The sequence below is a fragment of the Equus przewalskii genome, chromosome 3, assembly GCF_037783145.1.
Source record: "Equus przewalskii isolate Varuska chromosome 3, EquPr2, whole genome shotgun sequence".
Lineage (NCBI taxonomy): Eukaryota > Metazoa > Chordata > Mammalia > Perissodactyla > Equidae > Equus > Equus przewalskii.
Genome location: NC_091833.1, coordinates 59693868 through 59711087, shown reverse-complemented (window position 1 = coordinate 59711087; position 17220 = coordinate 59693868). Strand labels below are relative to the sequence as shown.

Sequence of the window (17220 nt, the reverse complement as noted above, 5' to 3'; positions counted from 1 at the left end):
TTGTATACCTACGTATTAATTCCTTCTCAGTTTTGGGGTTTTTTTGAGGAAGACTGGCCCTAAGCTAACATCCATGACAATCTTCCTCTACTTTATACGTGGTGTGCCTCTACTTTATACAGCATGGCTTAATGAGCAGTGTGTAGGTCCACTCCCAGGATCCGAACCCGTGAACCTCAGGCTGCTGAAGCAGAGTGTGTGAACTTAACCACTATGCCACCGGGCCAGCCCCCCCTTCTCAGTTTTAACAACACAGAAATCTACTCCAGGTCTGACTCTATCTGCCACCATTGACTGTGGCCTTCTTCCTTGACCAGATAGCCTTATTTGGGAGTGTCAAGAAATTTTTTGGCCTCGTATGTTATGCAATATCCCAGGGATAGTCTCCTGGATTTTGTTCTATTAGCTTTGTAGTTTTACCATTTACATTTAGGACTTTATTTCCTCTGGAGTCCATCATTTTATGTGATACAAAGTAGTAATCTAACTTTATTTTTCTCTAACAGTTGGCTAGTTCTCCCAACACAGATTTTCCTTTTCTCTACGGGTTTCATCATTTAGCATAAGAGATCCCAGCCTTGAGTCTATTCTGGAACTAAGATGAGTCAGAGGTTTGCAAACAGTTGCAATTAGAAAATGTCTCTGTGAAATCTGAGGCTGGGCAGCTCCAATGTGACTGCTGTGCAGAAAGGCTGCCTTGTGGTTAATGTTACGTGGAGTAGCAGGAGCCAGAGGCTTGACAGCAACGGACAGGTGCTGGTGGCGGTGAGAGCTGGTGGAGACAGGAACTGCCAATCAAGAGCAAGGCCGAAATTCACCGTAAACGTTGAAATACTACCAGAGGGGTTGTCCGCTGTCACACATCCAAATTTGCAGACTCACTTCTAAATTTTATGCTTTGCAATTTGGACCTGATTTAATAGCTGTTGGACCCAGTGTAGCTGGCATTGCAAGCATGACTCCTGGGAGGTCAGAATACTAGGTTCAAATTCCAGCTTGGTCACTCATCAGCTGTGTGACCTTGGGCAGATTACTTCTCTCAGGGCTTTACATGAGCTAATCCTTACAAATCACTTAGCCTAGGGCCAGTATATATTAGGTATTCAGTGAACAACGATAGTAAAAAGACCTATTAAATAATAGACTCCACATTCCAGGGAATACAAAGAATAAACAAACTCTGGCCCTAAAGGAATTTATAATCTAGTATGGGGAGGAGATAAACTACAAAAATAATTACACCATAAGAGAAAACCTCATATTTTGCACTAAGAGAGTTATACTATGTAGTCAAATTTCAAAGAATAGAATGATGTATCAAATTGGGGCCTGGGGGCTGGGGAGGGAGATGGGGGGCTGGGGAAAAGTTTCAAGGGAGGAAGTGGCTCTTAGGAAATGTCTAGACCAATGACTGAAGGTTCCAGAGGGAGAGTCCTGGTGGCTGGAGGGCAGATGAATGGTAGGAGAAAGGCCTGGAGAGGTCTTTGGGCTGTGTCATAGAGGCCTGGAAGGCTAAAATGGGGTTAATTTAATCTGGTAGACAGAAGAGTTGCCTGCTCAGGACTCCTCTCAGGACGATGATGTTAAGAGTGGTTGCAGAGTGGATCGCAGCCAGCGGGGAGGGAGGTGCAGAGATGAATTAGGAAGCCATTGCAGTTGTCTAGGCAGAGCAAGGTGGGGTCTGAATGGGGGCGAGGGCTCTGGGAATGACAGGGCAGGGAGCAGCGTGACTGAAGAATCAACAGGACTCCAGGAGGGAGAGGTCTCCCAGTGGTTAGTTCCTACCTCCTTTGCTTTCCTTAAAACCTCAGTGAGATTTCCTTTTTCTCATTTGGATGATAGCCTCACTCCCTGACTCCTTTGTACCTCAAAATGTTTCTTATGTTCATTCCTTTCTTTTTTCATGCCTGTCTCCTCTCCTTCTTTCGTCAGAGGCCAACCCTTCCAGTGGTGTCCTTGACGCGCCGCTCCCTCCTCCCTTGTGGAATTCCCGTGAAGTGCCTCCTCTCCTCCTCACATCTTCAGTCGAGGTCTCACCGGCTCTCTCCTGCTTACGAACGTGCCCAGGCCTCTCTCGGTCTGAAAGAACTTCCCTTGGGCCTTGTTCTATTCTTAAGCCATACTTCAATTTCTCTCCTACCTTTTCCTCCAAATTTCTCGAGAGAGGGCTGACTCAGTGTTGGACTCCACAGCCTTCACACCTCAGCCTCCCAAAATTGAACTCCCACCCCACAAACACTGCAAAGTCACCGACGACCTCTTGTATGTCAAATCCGACCATTTTGTCTCAGTCCTCCATCCACTTAAACTCTGCTGAGCGACACCTCCGTCCCGCCTCCCCACCACCTTGCACTGCTTTCTGTCCCTGACTTTGGAAACAAGTCCTGATTCTCTCTTCCCTAGCTCTTCCTTCCCACTCTCTTTAATCGCCCAGCCCTGCAAACAGAGCTGCTTTTCTTTGATTTGTCCTTATCCCTCTGCACCAGGAGTGAACAATCTTTTCTTGCATGAAGTTAAAGAAAAAAAGCCCATATATAACTTTAAAATATCATCCACATCTGTATCTATTTATACTCTATTTAATAGAATAATAATCAATTAGAAAATGGGCACTACGTTATGGCCCCTTAGACATAACATCAAGATATCATTGCCACATAAGCAGCAATGTGGAGGCAGCTTTCCAATCTTTCTTCTTAAAATTACCCCGATGGCTCAGGTTCAGCTCATTCTTGACTTCCCTTTGGAAAATTTGTGTCTACTACGATTTAATTGCCACCTCTCTTTAAGAAGTTTCCGATATCTCCAGCCCTGACCTCTTCTTAAACTACAGACCCCCAGTTCCAACTTCCCACCAGTGCCTAAAATGCAACTCGTCCCAGCAGAACGCATCATCTTCCTCCCTCATCCCTACCAAGTGTGCTTCCCTTTTTGTTCCCATCTTCTTAGGCTCAAAGGTCTTCTATATAGAGGCAAAGAACATCATTTTGCAATGGTATAGTGATAAACACACTACTTGACAAAACAGTAACACCTACATTGTGTTAAAAAACGCATATAGAATCTACATGAAGATGACAGTAATGCTCCAAACTGGGAATGTACAGAGCTTTCAATTCAATTACTCCACCTGTACTTTTTAGGGGACCACTCTGGGAATCTTCTAGGTGCTGGGAATTCAGCAGAGAACAAAGGACAAGAAACCCTGCTTTCATATAGTTTACATTCTAAAGAGAAGAAAGAGAAATTAAACAGCACAAATCCATGGGTGATACAGTGTATTAGAAGTGGTGCCCTAAGGGCTGGCCCGGTGGTGCAGTGGTTAAGTGCGCACGTTCCGCTTCGGCGGCCCGGGGTTCACCGGCTCGGATCCTGGGTGCCGACATGGCACCGCTTGGCAAGCCATGCTGTGGTAGGCGTCCCACATATAAAGTAGAGGAAGATGAGCACAGATGTTAGCTCAGGGCCAGTCTTCCTCAGCAAAAAGAGGAGGATTGGCAGCAGGTGTTAGCTCAGGGCTAATCTTCCTCAAAAAAAAAAAGTAGAAGAAGAAGAAGTGATGCCCTAAATGCTAAGGAGACAAATGAAGGAGAAGGGCAGAGGAAGTAGGCGGCTGGAATTAAAATTGGGATTATCAGGGAAGGCCTCACAGGGCAGATTGCACCTGCGCAAAGACCTGAAGAGGGCGAGGGAGAGGATAGATATCTGGATGGATATCTGCAGGAAGGATGAGTCTAGGCCGGAAGCCAGTGTGGCTGGAGGAGGGAGAGACGGAGAAGAGCTCAGAGAGGGCCCCGGAGACAGACCCTGCAGGGTCTTCAAGGATTCACCATGAGATGAAGAACAGCTGGAGAGTCTTGAGCAGCGGCATGGAGGAAGGAAGTGTTTTCACAGGATCGCTCTGACTGCTGCTCTGAAAGTAGCCTGTAGGTGCTCAAGGGTGGGAGCACAAAGAACAGTGGGAGGCGACTGCAAAAATCCAGGTGAGAGATGATGGTGGCAGATGGGGGTGGCACTTGCTGTGGAGAGAAGCAGAATTCTGAATATATTTTGAAGAAAGAGTTGCAGAATTTTCTACTGCCTCCTGAGAGAGGGGTAAAAAACGGGGAGTCAAGAAAGACTCCAAGTTGTTTTTTCAGTAGTGGGAAAGGATGCGGTCGCCGTTTCCCAAGATGAGGAAGACAAGGCAAGGAGCAGGTCTGGGCAGGAAGATCCGGAGTTGAGTGAGTTGGGTTTGAGACGTTATTAACAGCCTCCTGGAGGAGATGCCCAGTTGGTGGTTTCCTCCCCCACATTCCCTCCCTTATAATTGTAGGGGTTGTGACCTGTACCAAGGCACCACCAGTCCTCCAGGAACTCCACTGGCCGAGCCTTGCACCTCTCAGGGAATTCTGTCTGCTCGAGAATCCGGCACATTTGTACGATTTGTTTTACCAGAGGGAGCCATTTCGGTAATTATTCCAAGGCAGATATTTGCCAGTTGTGGCCTTAGCAGTTAGATGTAGGAGAGTGTAGTTCAAGGGAAAGGCTCACTCTGCAGATACAAATGTGGGAATCATTAGCTTGAAATTGGTATGTAAAACCATCAATTTACAGAGAAATGTGTATAATTCTTAGCTCACAGGGTTGTTGTTGTCTGAGGATCAAATTAAATGCATACATTAAACACTTGGCACACAGACAACGTTTAACAAAGAGGGTTGCTATTTTTATTAATAAACCCATCCGTAGGAGCTTGTCCCCGGGCAACTTCCAGTCCAGACAGGAGGGCGCGCATTTTGCAACAACCCCTAAAAGAGGTCGAGGAAGATGACTGGCATTAATAGATGGATGTGTCGCAGTCCGATCCTCCCATTTTACAGGCGGGGAGGTGGAGGCTGGGGGTGACTCAGCGCAGCTAACTGGCAGCCGAATGGAGCTTCCATTAGGGGTCCGGACCCGCGCCCGCGGTGTTCCCCGCCTACCCCACCCCACCCGGCGGTGCCACCTCTCCAGCCCGAGCCCCCGGCCCGCGCGTCTCGACGCACGTTGGCCTCTTCCGTGTCTAAGTTCCTGGAGGCTCTAGCTGGCCACGCTGCTGCTGAGTGTCTATGGGGAGGAGGCGTCGAGGGGCCCGGCGCAGGCTGAGGCCAGGCTGGCCCTTGCACGCCCTGGAGCGACAAGGAAAGGCGGCGGGGCAGGAGGGAATTTGCGCGCGATAGCTGTGCGCACTTGGGCTCTTTACGCGTGCGGGACACACGTGGAACGGGACACTCGTGGAACGGGGCACCCCGTGCACTCGGCCGCCGGAGACTGGCGGGGTCGGAAATGGAAAATATTGGAAAAGGAAGGCGTTTGAGTCTGCGCCCTGCCGGGAGCGTGCGGCTGCAGCCGCGGGGCGGGGAGCGGGGCGGGGCTGGGAAAGTTGAGTATTAGTCGCGGAGGGCTGGGCTCCACGCGGCAGCGCCCGCCGCCGGGGACCGTAAAAGGCTGGAGCGGACGGGGTAGGTGTGGCTCTGCCTGCGTGACCTGAGTCCCCGTCCCGATCGCCGTGGTCTCCCGCCGAAGCGGCCTCTCAGCCATGGGCGCCGTGTGGTCTGCCTTGCTGGTCGGAGGGGGTCTGGCCGGGGCGCTTTTTATTTGGCTGCTGCGGGACACGGGAAAGGAGGGGGACGCGGAGCAGGAGAAGGACGCCTCTCCTGGGGAGGCTGCGGCTGCGGGAGGCGATCAGGGTGGCGGCGGCGGCCTGAGCCCTGGACCTTCCAAGCCGGAGTTGGTCACCAAACCAGGTATTCTTCCTCCCCGCGTGTCGAGGGCACATCTGCCAGGGCGCTTTGAAGTTCACCGAGGGAGGAAACCCCACCTGGAGCTTTCCTAGCGGCCCATTCCCGCAGACTAGCTTCCCCTGGCCGGAGCGGGACGCTCCCCACGCCCTGCATTTCCTCCGGCTGGTGCGCACGCGCCCGGCAGGTTTCTCGCCCTCCGCGGAGGCCTTGGAGGTGCCCTGGCTGATCGTCCAGGGGCCGCGCTCTGCGCTCGGCGCCGCCGTGAGGACCTGCCCCTGCGCCCAGGGGGATGGGCTCCTTCACTCGGCGGCGCTTGGTGCAGTGCGGGCGCCTGCAGCGGCGGCGCCCCTTCCGGGCCTTCGGAAAGGAGTGCTTCGTTTTAGGGGGATCCTACAACCCTCTTCAGTCTCTGATCGAGCAGGGACACTTTCTCAGCCCCAGTCCCATAGCCTCATGTCCTCCCATGCCTCACCCCATGGAAGAGCTGGGTTTGGGAACATCCGTGCTGTGAGCACCTCCCGCTATCTGGATGCTTCTGTCGGGAAGGCAAAGTTCAGGTTGGACTCCGGCCATGAAGGCCTTGGCTGCAGCCCAGAGGCTGTAAGCTGGCTGCCCATTTCAGAGCTGCGGGCCCTCCCCCATGCTTACCTCGTACAGCGTGGGCAGCGCGGGGCTGTCTAACCCCCGGGAAAGGGACGCGCTTCGTAGGGGACCCAACTCCGAAGAGTAGAATTGACGTCTAGGTTTAAAACTACACTTTAGAGACTGTATGCTGGGCAAAGTAAGAGGACTGGTGGAAAACCTTCCCTTCCAGGGCTCCCCCCTTAGCCAGCTGTCCGTGCCTGGACTCCAGCCTAACGGAGAAAATGGCATCTGTGAACTTTATTTTTAGTGGAGTGGTGTTCCTGTTCAGCCGCTTGAAAATCTGCCCTGTGCCTTTCCCCGATTGGTTCGGACGAGCAGACAGATCATTCATCTTTTTCTGAAAGCCAGCCTCCTGTTTTAGGTTGAAAGTTTGGGAATTCGGAGTAATGTTTGTCTCACTTCCAACCCCACCATTAAAAAGATACGAAATTCAACAAGACCCTCTCCCCTAAATAAAAAACAAAAGCCCCATCTGTGTGATTGTAAAATTCTGGAGATTTCCATCTTGTAGGGAGCTATCTGGATTACCAATGAGGAGGCCAAGAAGGAAAATGAGCCTTTAGGGAGCATGGATTGTGAACTTTAAGGACATTTTTTCTTTGAGTACAATGGGAGGGGATGTAAAGAGCCTATGTTTTGTCTGAGAGGTTCCTGAAGCACACGGGGCTGGCAAGGAGAAACCAGCCCCCTCCCCGCACCCTCACTCCCAGCTCTTGCCCAGTGCTGCCCTGCTGTCCCCCAGGGACAGCTGCTGCTCATCTGCCCGCATCCGTGAGAGCTGACCCCTGGTTCCCAGGAGTATCGATGTACTCTTCTGTTTTGTAGGGTAGCCATGCAGCTCTTCACCCTCCAGGCTGGACATTTTTTTTTTTTTTTTTGGTGAGGAAGATCGGCCGTGAGCTAATATCTGTGCCAATCTTCCTCTATTTTTTTTTTTTGTATGTGGGATGCCCCCACAGCATGGCTGATGAGTGGAGTAGGCCCATGCCCGGGATCTCAAACTGTGAACCAGGGCTGCCAAAGTGGAGCATGTGGAACTTTAACCAGCCGTGCAGCCGGCCCCCTGGATGTTTTTTGATAGGGGCCAAACAGTTTGACTTGGTTGCATGCCAGTATGGCCTAGACTACAAAGAACAAGAACGGTGACAGGGTTACACGTCTGCCTCTCCACCCTGCCGCTTCCTTTACACTCTTTGCTGGTACATTGACACTTCTGGATCAAAAAGGTTGGATATACATGTGTATTCTCAGAGCACAGTGTTGGTGCAGTTAGTGTCTAAACTAGGTAATTAAGTACTTGATTTTAATAGAAACGAATTTTGTGATCTGTGGACAGTGATAGTCTTCAATAATTAAATTTTCTCAGTCTAACCTGTTTTTCTCACATGAACTGCCTAACACTATTACATTTTTCCTTTTGTCTTTTAGAGCATCTGCAAGAAAGCAATGGATGTTTGATTTCAGAGACCAAAGGCCCTGGCAGCCTGCAGGCAGCAGCGTGCAGACGGCAGAGTCCTTCGGGAGAAGATGGTGACTGTGTCAGTCCAAGAGACCATGTTCCTTCTGGACAGTTTCCAGAGACAGAATCTCTAACTACATCTGAGACTGGGCACTCCAAGGGTTACTCAAGAAATGAGAGGTTTGAATCTCCTAGAGAAGAACGGGGATTTCAAAAAGGACAAGAGACGCCTGCTAAAGCAGCTCCATGTTTTGCAGGGAAGTTGCCTTCTAGCAACCTGGTCACGGATAGAGCTAAAGAAGATGTGAGCCGTGCGCAGCTGGACCATCAGACCCCGGCTGACCACGAGGACTGGGAAATGGTGTCCAGGCACTCATCTTGGGGAGATGTTGGTTTGGGTGGCAGTCTTAAGGCTCCAGTGTTAAACCCAAACCAAGGAATGGACTATGGCAGAAGCACTCTTGTGGATGCAAGAGGTCAGGAAATGGATGTGAAACAAAAAAGGGTAGTAGCAATGTCTTCAGAGTCTCGGCAAGTTAGTGTCAGGTTCCAGGTCCATTATGTAACAAGTACTGGTGTGCAGTTCATTGCAGTCACTGGAGACCATGAGAGTCTTGGGAGATGGAACACTTACATCCCACTCCAGGGTAGCAAGGATGGGTTCTGGTCTCACTCAGTGTCCCTGCCAGCAGATACGGTGGTGGAATGGAAGTTTGTGGTGGTAGAGAATGGAGAAGTTACCCGCTGGGAAGAATGCAGCAATAGGTTCCTAGAGACTGGCCATGAAGATAAAGTGGTTCACAAGTGGTGGGGGATTCCCTGACTCAGTTTGCAAAGCATTGGAGAGGCTGTTGCAGAATGTGGAAGAGGCTAAGGCTGCGGAGCACTTGAATAACTTAAAATAAAAGAAGTGTAACCCCAAATTTAGCCATCAGAGTTGTTTCAAATTTGCTAGTGGCTTTTGTCTAATGTGTAGAAATATATATCGTAGATAATACTTCCAGTGAGTATGGACTTTTTTTCCTGTGGCCTTGATGGATGGATTTATGCTGATCCATTATTACTTTAGGGCTTGGTCCTGTTGGGGAGTAACTTGGCTAAGTTTCAGGTGTGGACTGGTCAGGGAGCACAGAAACGAACCAGTTGCACAGGGTTCAAGCTTGAGCCTTTGGGTGATTCTTCAACCAAGGGGGTGAAACAAGCCTCCTTCAAAGAGAGCTGATTTCCTATTGGTACAGCTGGAGAAACGCTCTCTTTACTACATGCACACTTTCTATTTAAAAATAGTTAACACCATATGGAACTGTGATCAGAAAACATCTGGTCACTGGATGTGATTAGCAAGGATATGAGGTAAGGCATTAAAAGTTCCCAATGTTTTCCACTTGATTTTACCTGCCAGGTATGGTTTGAAGGTAGCAGGTATGTCTTTGTTTTAACGATTAAGAGCTGAATCAGAGTCGGTCATCAGGAACAGCCCACGAGGAATGGAAGGAGAATGGGGTTAAGGTGTGTGCTGAGTGAGGTGGCCTGAGTGGTACCTGCTGGAGGCTGGCAGGTGTGGGTTCAGCCTGATGGCAGGGAGGGACACACACATCATTTACTCCAGGGGCTTTCATAGGACGTTCTCCGCACTGCCCCTCCCCTCTCACCCCAGGTCTGACTGACAGGTGGACTGTCCCATAGCAATCGTCTCACCCTCTCCCCTCCCCTTTCATCCCAATGGCTCTCCTGGGTAACAAAATTCTAACAGGACAGTGCTAGAGAAGTACATCTTTGCTCTGAGAAGAAATAAACATTTAAACTTTGTTATTATAACTGAACAAATAATAAAACCTGAGTTTTAATATCTTTATTAAACGTCTGAATTGTCTAAATCTTAGCACCATAATAGCTTAGATGTAAAATACTAATATTTTCCTCCACTAATAACAGACACATAGAAAAAAGCAAACATCAAGAAAAGTTTCAGAATATTTCTTTTAAAACTTTACCTTTGTTTGGAGGGGTATGATGCATGCCTGTACTTGAAAATTAATTCTTAAATGTTAAAACAACTTTTACTAAGTGTAACATCTTTTGGCAAAACAATGTTTAATCCTGGTTACAGATAGTCTTTGTTGAAAAGAGCATAGATCCAACCGAAATTAGTGTTAGAAAGTGCTTAAAAGAGCTGTGTTTGACAGTTTTTGGCTCCTAGCACCTTTATGTTAAATCCATGTATATGACTGCTTCATACTGAATTTTCTTTCCTACCAGTGAGGACTTCAGAAGGCATTCGCTATTTCTGCACAGAATGCCCAAGCATTTTTATTATGTAAAACTAAAGGTAAATTTACAATTAAAATATCTCCAGAGTTCTATAACTAGCCATTTTATCGTTACCTGATGAAATAAATTTTTCAGTAAAGCAGATTGATGTAAAAGATACATATTAAACTTTATATTTTTAAAAATCATTATTTGAAATTAGATGTGCTTAGAATACCAACACTGTCGTTTAGAGAAGAAAAATAAGGATTTTCTTGTGGAAGTACGTATGCCCTACTTAGTCAGTTTATTATCTGCACTGGTTAGGGCTCACGCTGGATGCCATCACAGACACCACACATGTAACAAGGCTGCAACAACAGAAGCTTGTTTCTTGCTCCCGCAACAGTCAGCAGTGGGTGTTGCTGGCAGGAGGGCAGCTCTCCTCCTTGCAGACTTTGTTGCCCAGGCTCCTGTGCTGTGGCTCTACCATCCCCTGGTGTTACTGCACAAAATTGGGGTTCTCTTGCCTGATGCACATAAGCCAATTAACTACGGCATCAGCTTTGGGGAGAGAAATCAGCTTTATTCTTGTAAGATTGATTTGCAGGGAGACAGGGGCGTGTGCCCTCTCATCTGTCTTCCCCATTATTTGGGGCAAAATTTAAGAGGTTAGGGAAAACCGGCTGGCACGTGGAAATGCTGGTGGGGTAGGTTTTGACTGGTGGGCTTCCAACATTTCTGGTAAGGTTCTAAACACTTATCATGAGGTTCTAAACATATATGATGAGGTTCCAAACACTTATGATGAGGTTCCAAACATTTACGGTAAGGTGGGGAAGGAATTTTAACACTGGACATCTTGAATGACAGAACCCTCACTTCTGATAAGAGTCTGACTTTTAAGTTCCAGTCATGTCCCAGTCCTTTGGTTCCGTGGGCAGGAGAATCTTTGGTTCTGCAGTCGTTTCAGGTCAATATTTCTTCTGCGCATGCTCCGGCTATGTGACTTGGCAAATTTTCTGAAAGGCAATTTCTTAATTACTGTTGATAAGATGGGGCCAGTTGAACTGGTCGTGGAGGGCCCGCAGCTACACTAGGACCTCACTGTCCACTGTATCCAGCCCATGGAAGGGGAAATAAAGTGAGGAAAAACAAAGGCTTACTGAAACTTTTGGCCACAAAGTGCCACATATTGATGTGTCCACCTGCCAGTGAGAACTGGTCAGGTGGCCACACCCAGATGTGGGGTGAGGGGATGTGCTGGGAAACAGAGCCTTTAGCTGGACAGCTGTGTCTCAGTGTCATCTGTACTATGGAAAAGGAGTACAGGCTTTTTTGGGAGGCTAGCCTTCTGCCACATCATCCCTGCTGTCTTTGGCACAACTGAAACATTTTTGTATCCATTCTTCTCACCCGTTTTATTTGGTTCACATACTATGGTATGCTAAATATATTTGGTCTTTGTCCCCAGTTGCTGGCACAGAGCTCCTCAAACCCCTGGAACTTCCTGAGTGACAGGAGTGTCTTTTGTCATTCTTGAGGCCATTTAGATGGAGGCTTAGTTTATGCTAATGAGATGACTTGGTGGGGGTGGGTCTCTATAGCCTTAGGATGGGGCTGGTCACCAGAAAGACCAAGTGATTAGAGGATTGCAACTTTCAGCCCCACCTACCAATCCCTGGAAAGGGGAGAGGGGACTCAAGATTAAGCTCTAAGAAAACTCTTCAGTAATGAGCTCTGATGAGCTTCCGGGCAGGTGAACACAGCAAGGTGCTGGGAGGGTGACACATCCTGAGAGGGCACGAAAGCTCCACATACCCGAACCCCATCCCTTGCCCTATGCATCTCCTCCACTTGGTGTTCCTGTCTCCTTTATAACAAACTGGCAATACTAAGGAAAGCACTTCTCTGAGTTCTGTGACCCGTTCTAGCAAATTATTGAAACTGAGGAGGGGTTGTGGGAACCTCCAATTTACAGCTGGTCAGTTAGAAGTACAGGCGGCCTGGGACTCGTGATTAGCATCTGCAGTGGGGACAGTCTTATGGGACTCACTCCCTAGAGTTAGTGTCAGAACTGAACTGGCTCACAGGACACCCAGCTGGTGTCCACAGAGAATTGGATCTTGGTGTTGGAAAACACTCCACATACAAACTCCTCTACTTTATTAAAATCTGATTGAGGCAGACTTAATCCATTCAATCTGTAGAAGTTACCCACTGGCTGAGGAATAACAAATTTTTTCTTTCTTTCTTTCTTGTTATTAATATGTAAAAGAGAAACTTTTCCAGAAGTCTTGACTGTGGGCCCCAGTGTAGTGTTATCTGATTACATTCACTTATATTGACAGAACAAGCAGTGAGCTCAGGGTCACCAAAGGAACCCGTCAGTACGGTGCAGTTTGTCCTTCTGTTCTGGACAGTATACCACATCTTTCACTTTCGTGTGAAAGAAGTTTTTTTAAGCTGAAAAAGAAAATGACTATTGCCTCAGCACCAGTAAAGATAATTTAAAAAAACATAATTATTTCAACACATTGGTATCAGCACAAATTATATCTTATAAGGAACGAATACTTTCATATCTAGCTAGTACTGTTTGAAGTTTTATTGCAAGAGCATTCAAGAATAATTTATTTCAAAATAGAGTTAACAGGACAGGGTATCTTTTATTAAATTTTCACATTAAAGAAAAAGGTACACAGGGCACTAATTATAAGTAACACCACAATTAATTGGGCATCATCCCTCTGTAAACAATAGGCAAGCAATGCATCATTTTAGTAACATTTTTTCCTGGTCTTTCACTTTCTGTATCCTCTTTTCTTGATTTCTGATCATTGAAGACATTGCTGAAAATGGTGATAAAATAAAGTTAGAATAGCAACATTTACTCAGGCTTTAAATTCTATTATGTGCTTCTTAAAAGGTCAGCTTGCTGCTAGAGAAGAGCTACATTCGGAGCTCAAGAAGTTCTTAAAAATTGCAAAGTAGCAAATTTTTTAAAAGACTGATGTTATGAAACAGACCTAAGGTAAATCTTTACTCTTTCACTTGTTTTAAGTGAGCATGATGATTATTATTTTAGAAGTAATACATACTAGCTGTAAATAATTTGAATACGTCAGAAAGGTACAAAGAGATGGTCAGTCTTTGTTCTCTTACTCTGCTGACCCCTCCCCCGAGGTCATCACTGGGAACAGTTTGGTGAATATCTTCATGTACACACACACACACAGGAGTTTTCTTTTTTACACAAATGGAAATGTGTGGTATAAGGTACCAACTGTTCTGTAGCTTGCTTTATACACTTAACAGAATGCCAACATCTTTCCAGTTCAGCTGTGAAGATGTTTTATTATGACTGCATAGTATTCCATTATATGCATGTACCAACACGTTAGGAAAGAAATCTTAAAAAGTTGCTTTCTTATTTTCGTTTACAAACAAACTGCTATAGGAAATACTTTTGTAAAAGGACTTGTGCATTTGTACAATTATTTCCTGTAGAATAAATTCCTTGAAGTGGAATTTCTGGGTCGCAGCATATGTGCACTTTAAATTTTGATAAGTTCTCTCCAAAATGTGTTTCAAAATTTCCAAGAGACTTTCTATCCAGACAATGAATTCAATAAAAAGGTCTTTTTATTTTTTAAACAAATATAACATGTCTATTTGGACTAAAATCAAACGTTTTTCTTGATGTTTACATATACAGGGATCTTGGGTTAACCTAAAGGATTTGCAATTTTCTTTAATAACTATCTGATATAGCCTTAGTATATTAAAAATGTGAATCCTGTAATCAGAAATTGCACAGATCCAGTTCCAGCTCTGTTAGTCATCGTATGACTTAGAACGTATTGGCTATGATCTTATCTTCCGTTTCCTCATTTTCCAATGACATTAGTATCCACCTTCCAGTGTCATCATGAGGTTCCCATGAAGAATCCTAAGTACAGCACGGAGTACAGGGCCCGGCATATGGCTGGTAAGTGCTCAATAAATGCTAACAGCAACTATTATTATTATTAATAAGGTTAAATGTATTTTACAAGGATTTGTTCTTAGAAGAATATTTATTACCCTTCATCTAGCAACTTATATTCTCTAGAGAGAGAAAGATGGAGTAAGAATAACATGTATACTCCAAAATTAATTTCTCTGTGACAAAGGTTCCTAGGTTCATGAATTTATATCAGAAAAGCATAAAAAGTGATAGCCCTCCCAAATCCATGGGAACATATCCATATCCTCCCATATCCATGGGAACAGCCATGGAGAATTGATGCTCAAAAACTTGCCTATCATCTGCAGAGTACAATAGTTTCTCATTCAAATAGATTTTATATATTTCTAAGTAGTATATGTTTTTATTTAGCGATTCATTGGGTGGCACAGTCTCTCATAATCCATGCTAATTAAAATGCTGTGTAAGGCCAAATATTGTAATTTTGTTTCCTGGCTATTAACTGCAGTCTTATTCTGGCTACCGTCATAAAAATGCTTGTCTACCGACCTAAGAGAAACGACAAAGATAGTGTTTAGGAAAGTCTCATGTGAAAAACCACTCAAAATATGTGTCCCACTGAGGTTTGGTCAGCAGTATCGTTCCTATTAGATGAAAGACTACAGCAGGTCTACAGTGACCCGCCCAAGGTCACACAATTAATCCAAGGGTTAGTCATGATTAATGAAGAGCCTCATATTTTGACTAAGGTGTCTGAACCGTTCATTCAGTACCCTTTTCAGCGGCTCTAAGATAGGAGGCTTAACCTGAAGGGAAGGTGAATATTCTTTTGAGCAAAGAAGCTCTCTCCAAAAATGTACACTGTACCTTGATTCTTCATCTGTAAATCTTCTACCAGAGTTTGCAAGCTTTCCAGTCTGTTCTGAAGCTTCCTGCATGTTTTTCCTGTTGTTTCTACTGGCTGAGACTCTGAAGCTATTAGAAAATTGCTTAGATGTGATATTAAAAGTCTATTCAATATTTCTTTTTAGAAATCTTCCAATTATAGGTTAAACAACATTTCCTTTAAAATAATGGAAACTTTAAAACACTTTTTAAAAAAAGAGGTGTCATCCAAATATTGCACTACTAGCTTATTTGATTTTGTTTCAAACCAATCTGATTTACTATTAATCAACTGCACAGCATTAAATGGGATGAATGAGAGGAACACTTAGTTCCATTAACTTTGGGTTTGAAAGAGCAAGATTTAATAGTGACACTGGCAACATTTTTGAATGTGTGAGAGGCCAAGCATCCATTTTAGTTGCTGTCACCTGAATGAAGGTGGCATTGTATGATGGGAGAGGGTAGTATGAAGGCTGACATGGCCACATGAACCGAGAATAAATGTGACAGTAGCAACTGCAGACGGGCTAGAAGCATGTACGCTACTCTCTAATAAGCAGGCTAAGTTTTGTCAACCTCTAAAAAACACTTCATTGGCAATCTCAAGATTTTAATTTTGATCTTAGTCTCTGACTTCCTGTTTAATCTCATGGCTCATTTTCCTATCAAAAATACCCTTTTCATTACAGATATTAGTATTAAAGGCAATCATCTAGGAATTATTTTAATTCAAGAGGATGAAAAACAGTTTCTCAGAGAGAGATTTTTAACATAGATAATATAAAATATGTGATATGAGTATTGACAACAGGGAAAAAAAAGAAAACGCCACGCTATTACGTAACCACAAATTAATAACGAGGTGACCAGCAGCATTGTTCTACTCCTCTAACAAACACTTCTGTAATAGTTAAATAATTTGTTACTCTAAATTTTTAAAACTACTAAAGAATAACTTAGAAACATAAGAGAGAAAGGAGGAAACAAATTCAGAAGAAACATGATAAAGAAGAAAATGTACTAAAATCTGTAATTAGGTTCTGATTTTCATATTTTTTCTTCTTAGTTTTTAAAAATGTTTTTATTTTATCGAGGTCATAAAAGTTGGTATTCTTTTGAAATTTCAGTTGTACATTATTATTTGTCAGTCACCATATATATGTGTCCCTTTACCCCTTATGCCCACCTTCCAAACCCCTTCCCCTCTGGTGACCACTAATCTGTCCTCTTTGTCCACGTGTTTGTTTTTCTTCCACATACGAGTGAAATCATGTGGTGTTTGTCTTTCTCTGTCTGGCTTATTTCCCTTAACATAATATCCTCAAGGTCCATCCATATTGTTGTGAAAGGGACGATTTTGTCTTTTTTATGGCTGAGTAGTATTCCATATATATATATATATATGTATGTATGTATACCACATCTTCTTTATCCAATCATCAGTCACTAGGCACCTAGGTTGCTTCCACATCTTGGCTATTGTGAATAATACTGGCAGTGAACATAAGGGTGCATAAGTCTTCGAATTGCTGATTTCAAGTTCTTTGGATAGATGCCCAGTAGTGGGATAGCTGGGTTGTATGGTATTTCTACTTTTAATTTTTTGAGAAATCTCCACACTGTTTTCCATAGTGGCTGCACCAGTTTGCATTCCCACCAGCAGTGTATGAGGGTTCCCTTTTGTCCACATCCTCTCCAACATTTGTTATTTTTTGTCTTGGGGATTACAGCCATTCTAATGGTGTAAGGTGATATCTTAGTGTTGTTTTGATTTCCATTTCCCTGATGATTAGTAATGCTGAACATCTTTTCATGTGCCTATTGGCTATCTGTATATCTTCTTTGGAAAAATGTCTGTTCATATCCTCTGCCCATTTTTTGATCAGGCTGTTTGGTTTTTTTTTTTGTTCAGTTGTGCAAGTTCTTTATATATTTTGGAGACTAACCCCTTGTCAGATATTTACGATTTGCAAATATTTTCTCCCAGTTAGTGGGTTGTCTATTTGTTTTCTTCCCGGTTTCCTTTGCCTTGCAGAAGCTCTTAGTCTGATGATGTCCCACTTGTTTATTTTTTCTTTTGTTTCCCTTGCCCGAGTAGACATGGTATTCAAAAAGATCCTTCTAAGACTGATGTCAAAGAGTGTACTGCCTATATTTTCTCCCAGGAGTTTTATGGCTTCAGGTCTTACCTTCAAGTCTTTGATCCGTTTTGAGTTAATTTTTCTGTATGGTGAAACATAATG

General features: G+C 44.7%; 2 protein-coding genes across 51 annotated transcripts in view; one reads left to right on the top strand and one right to left on the bottom strand.

Moving 5' to 3' along the window:
- Positions 1 to 4879: 4879 nt before the first annotated feature.
- STBD1 (starch binding domain 1) lies at positions 4880 to 9729 on the top strand. The gene is made up of 2 exons (XM_008520815.2): positions 4880 to 5768; positions 7839 to 9729. Exons 1-2 carry the CDS (start codon positions 5561 to 5563, stop codon positions 8690 to 8692), a joined length of 1062 nt encoding a protein of 353 aa, XP_008519037.2. The 5' UTR covers positions 4880 to 5560; the 3' UTR covers positions 8693 to 9729.
- Positions 9730 to 12712: 2983 nt separating this feature from the next.
- The window catches only part of CCDC158 (coiled-coil domain containing 158), a 91656-nt gene continuing 87148 nt past the window's right edge, over positions 12713 to 17220 (bottom strand). For 31 of the 50 annotated variants that reach the window (XR_011538660.1, XR_011538663.1, XR_011538653.1 and 28 more), the window contains 2 exons: positions 14957 to 15064; positions 12713 to 12971 (listed from right to left, as the gene is read on the bottom strand). Coding sequence is in view for 39 of the 50 variants with exons in the window: in XM_070614576.1 (XP_070470677.1) it covers positions 12895 to 12971; positions 14957 to 15064 (185 nt within the window). In the remaining 11 variants the exon portion in view is untranslated. The remainder of the gene's footprint in view (positions 12972 to 14956; positions 15065 to 17220) is intronic. The other 19 variants (XM_070614596.1, XM_070614590.1, XM_070614594.1 and 16 more) reach the window with 1 other exon arrangement.

Excerpts from the sequence above, each read along its gene's own strand:
- STBD1 (XM_008520815.2), top strand. The coding sequence starts at position 5,561 with ATGGGCGCCGTGTGGTCTGCCTTGCTGGTCGGAGGGGGTCTGGCCGGG. Across the intron at positions 5,769-7,838 it reads GGAGTTGGTCACCAAACCAG|AGCATCTGCAAGAAAGCAAT; the intron begins GTATTCTTCCTC and ends TTTGTCTTTTAG.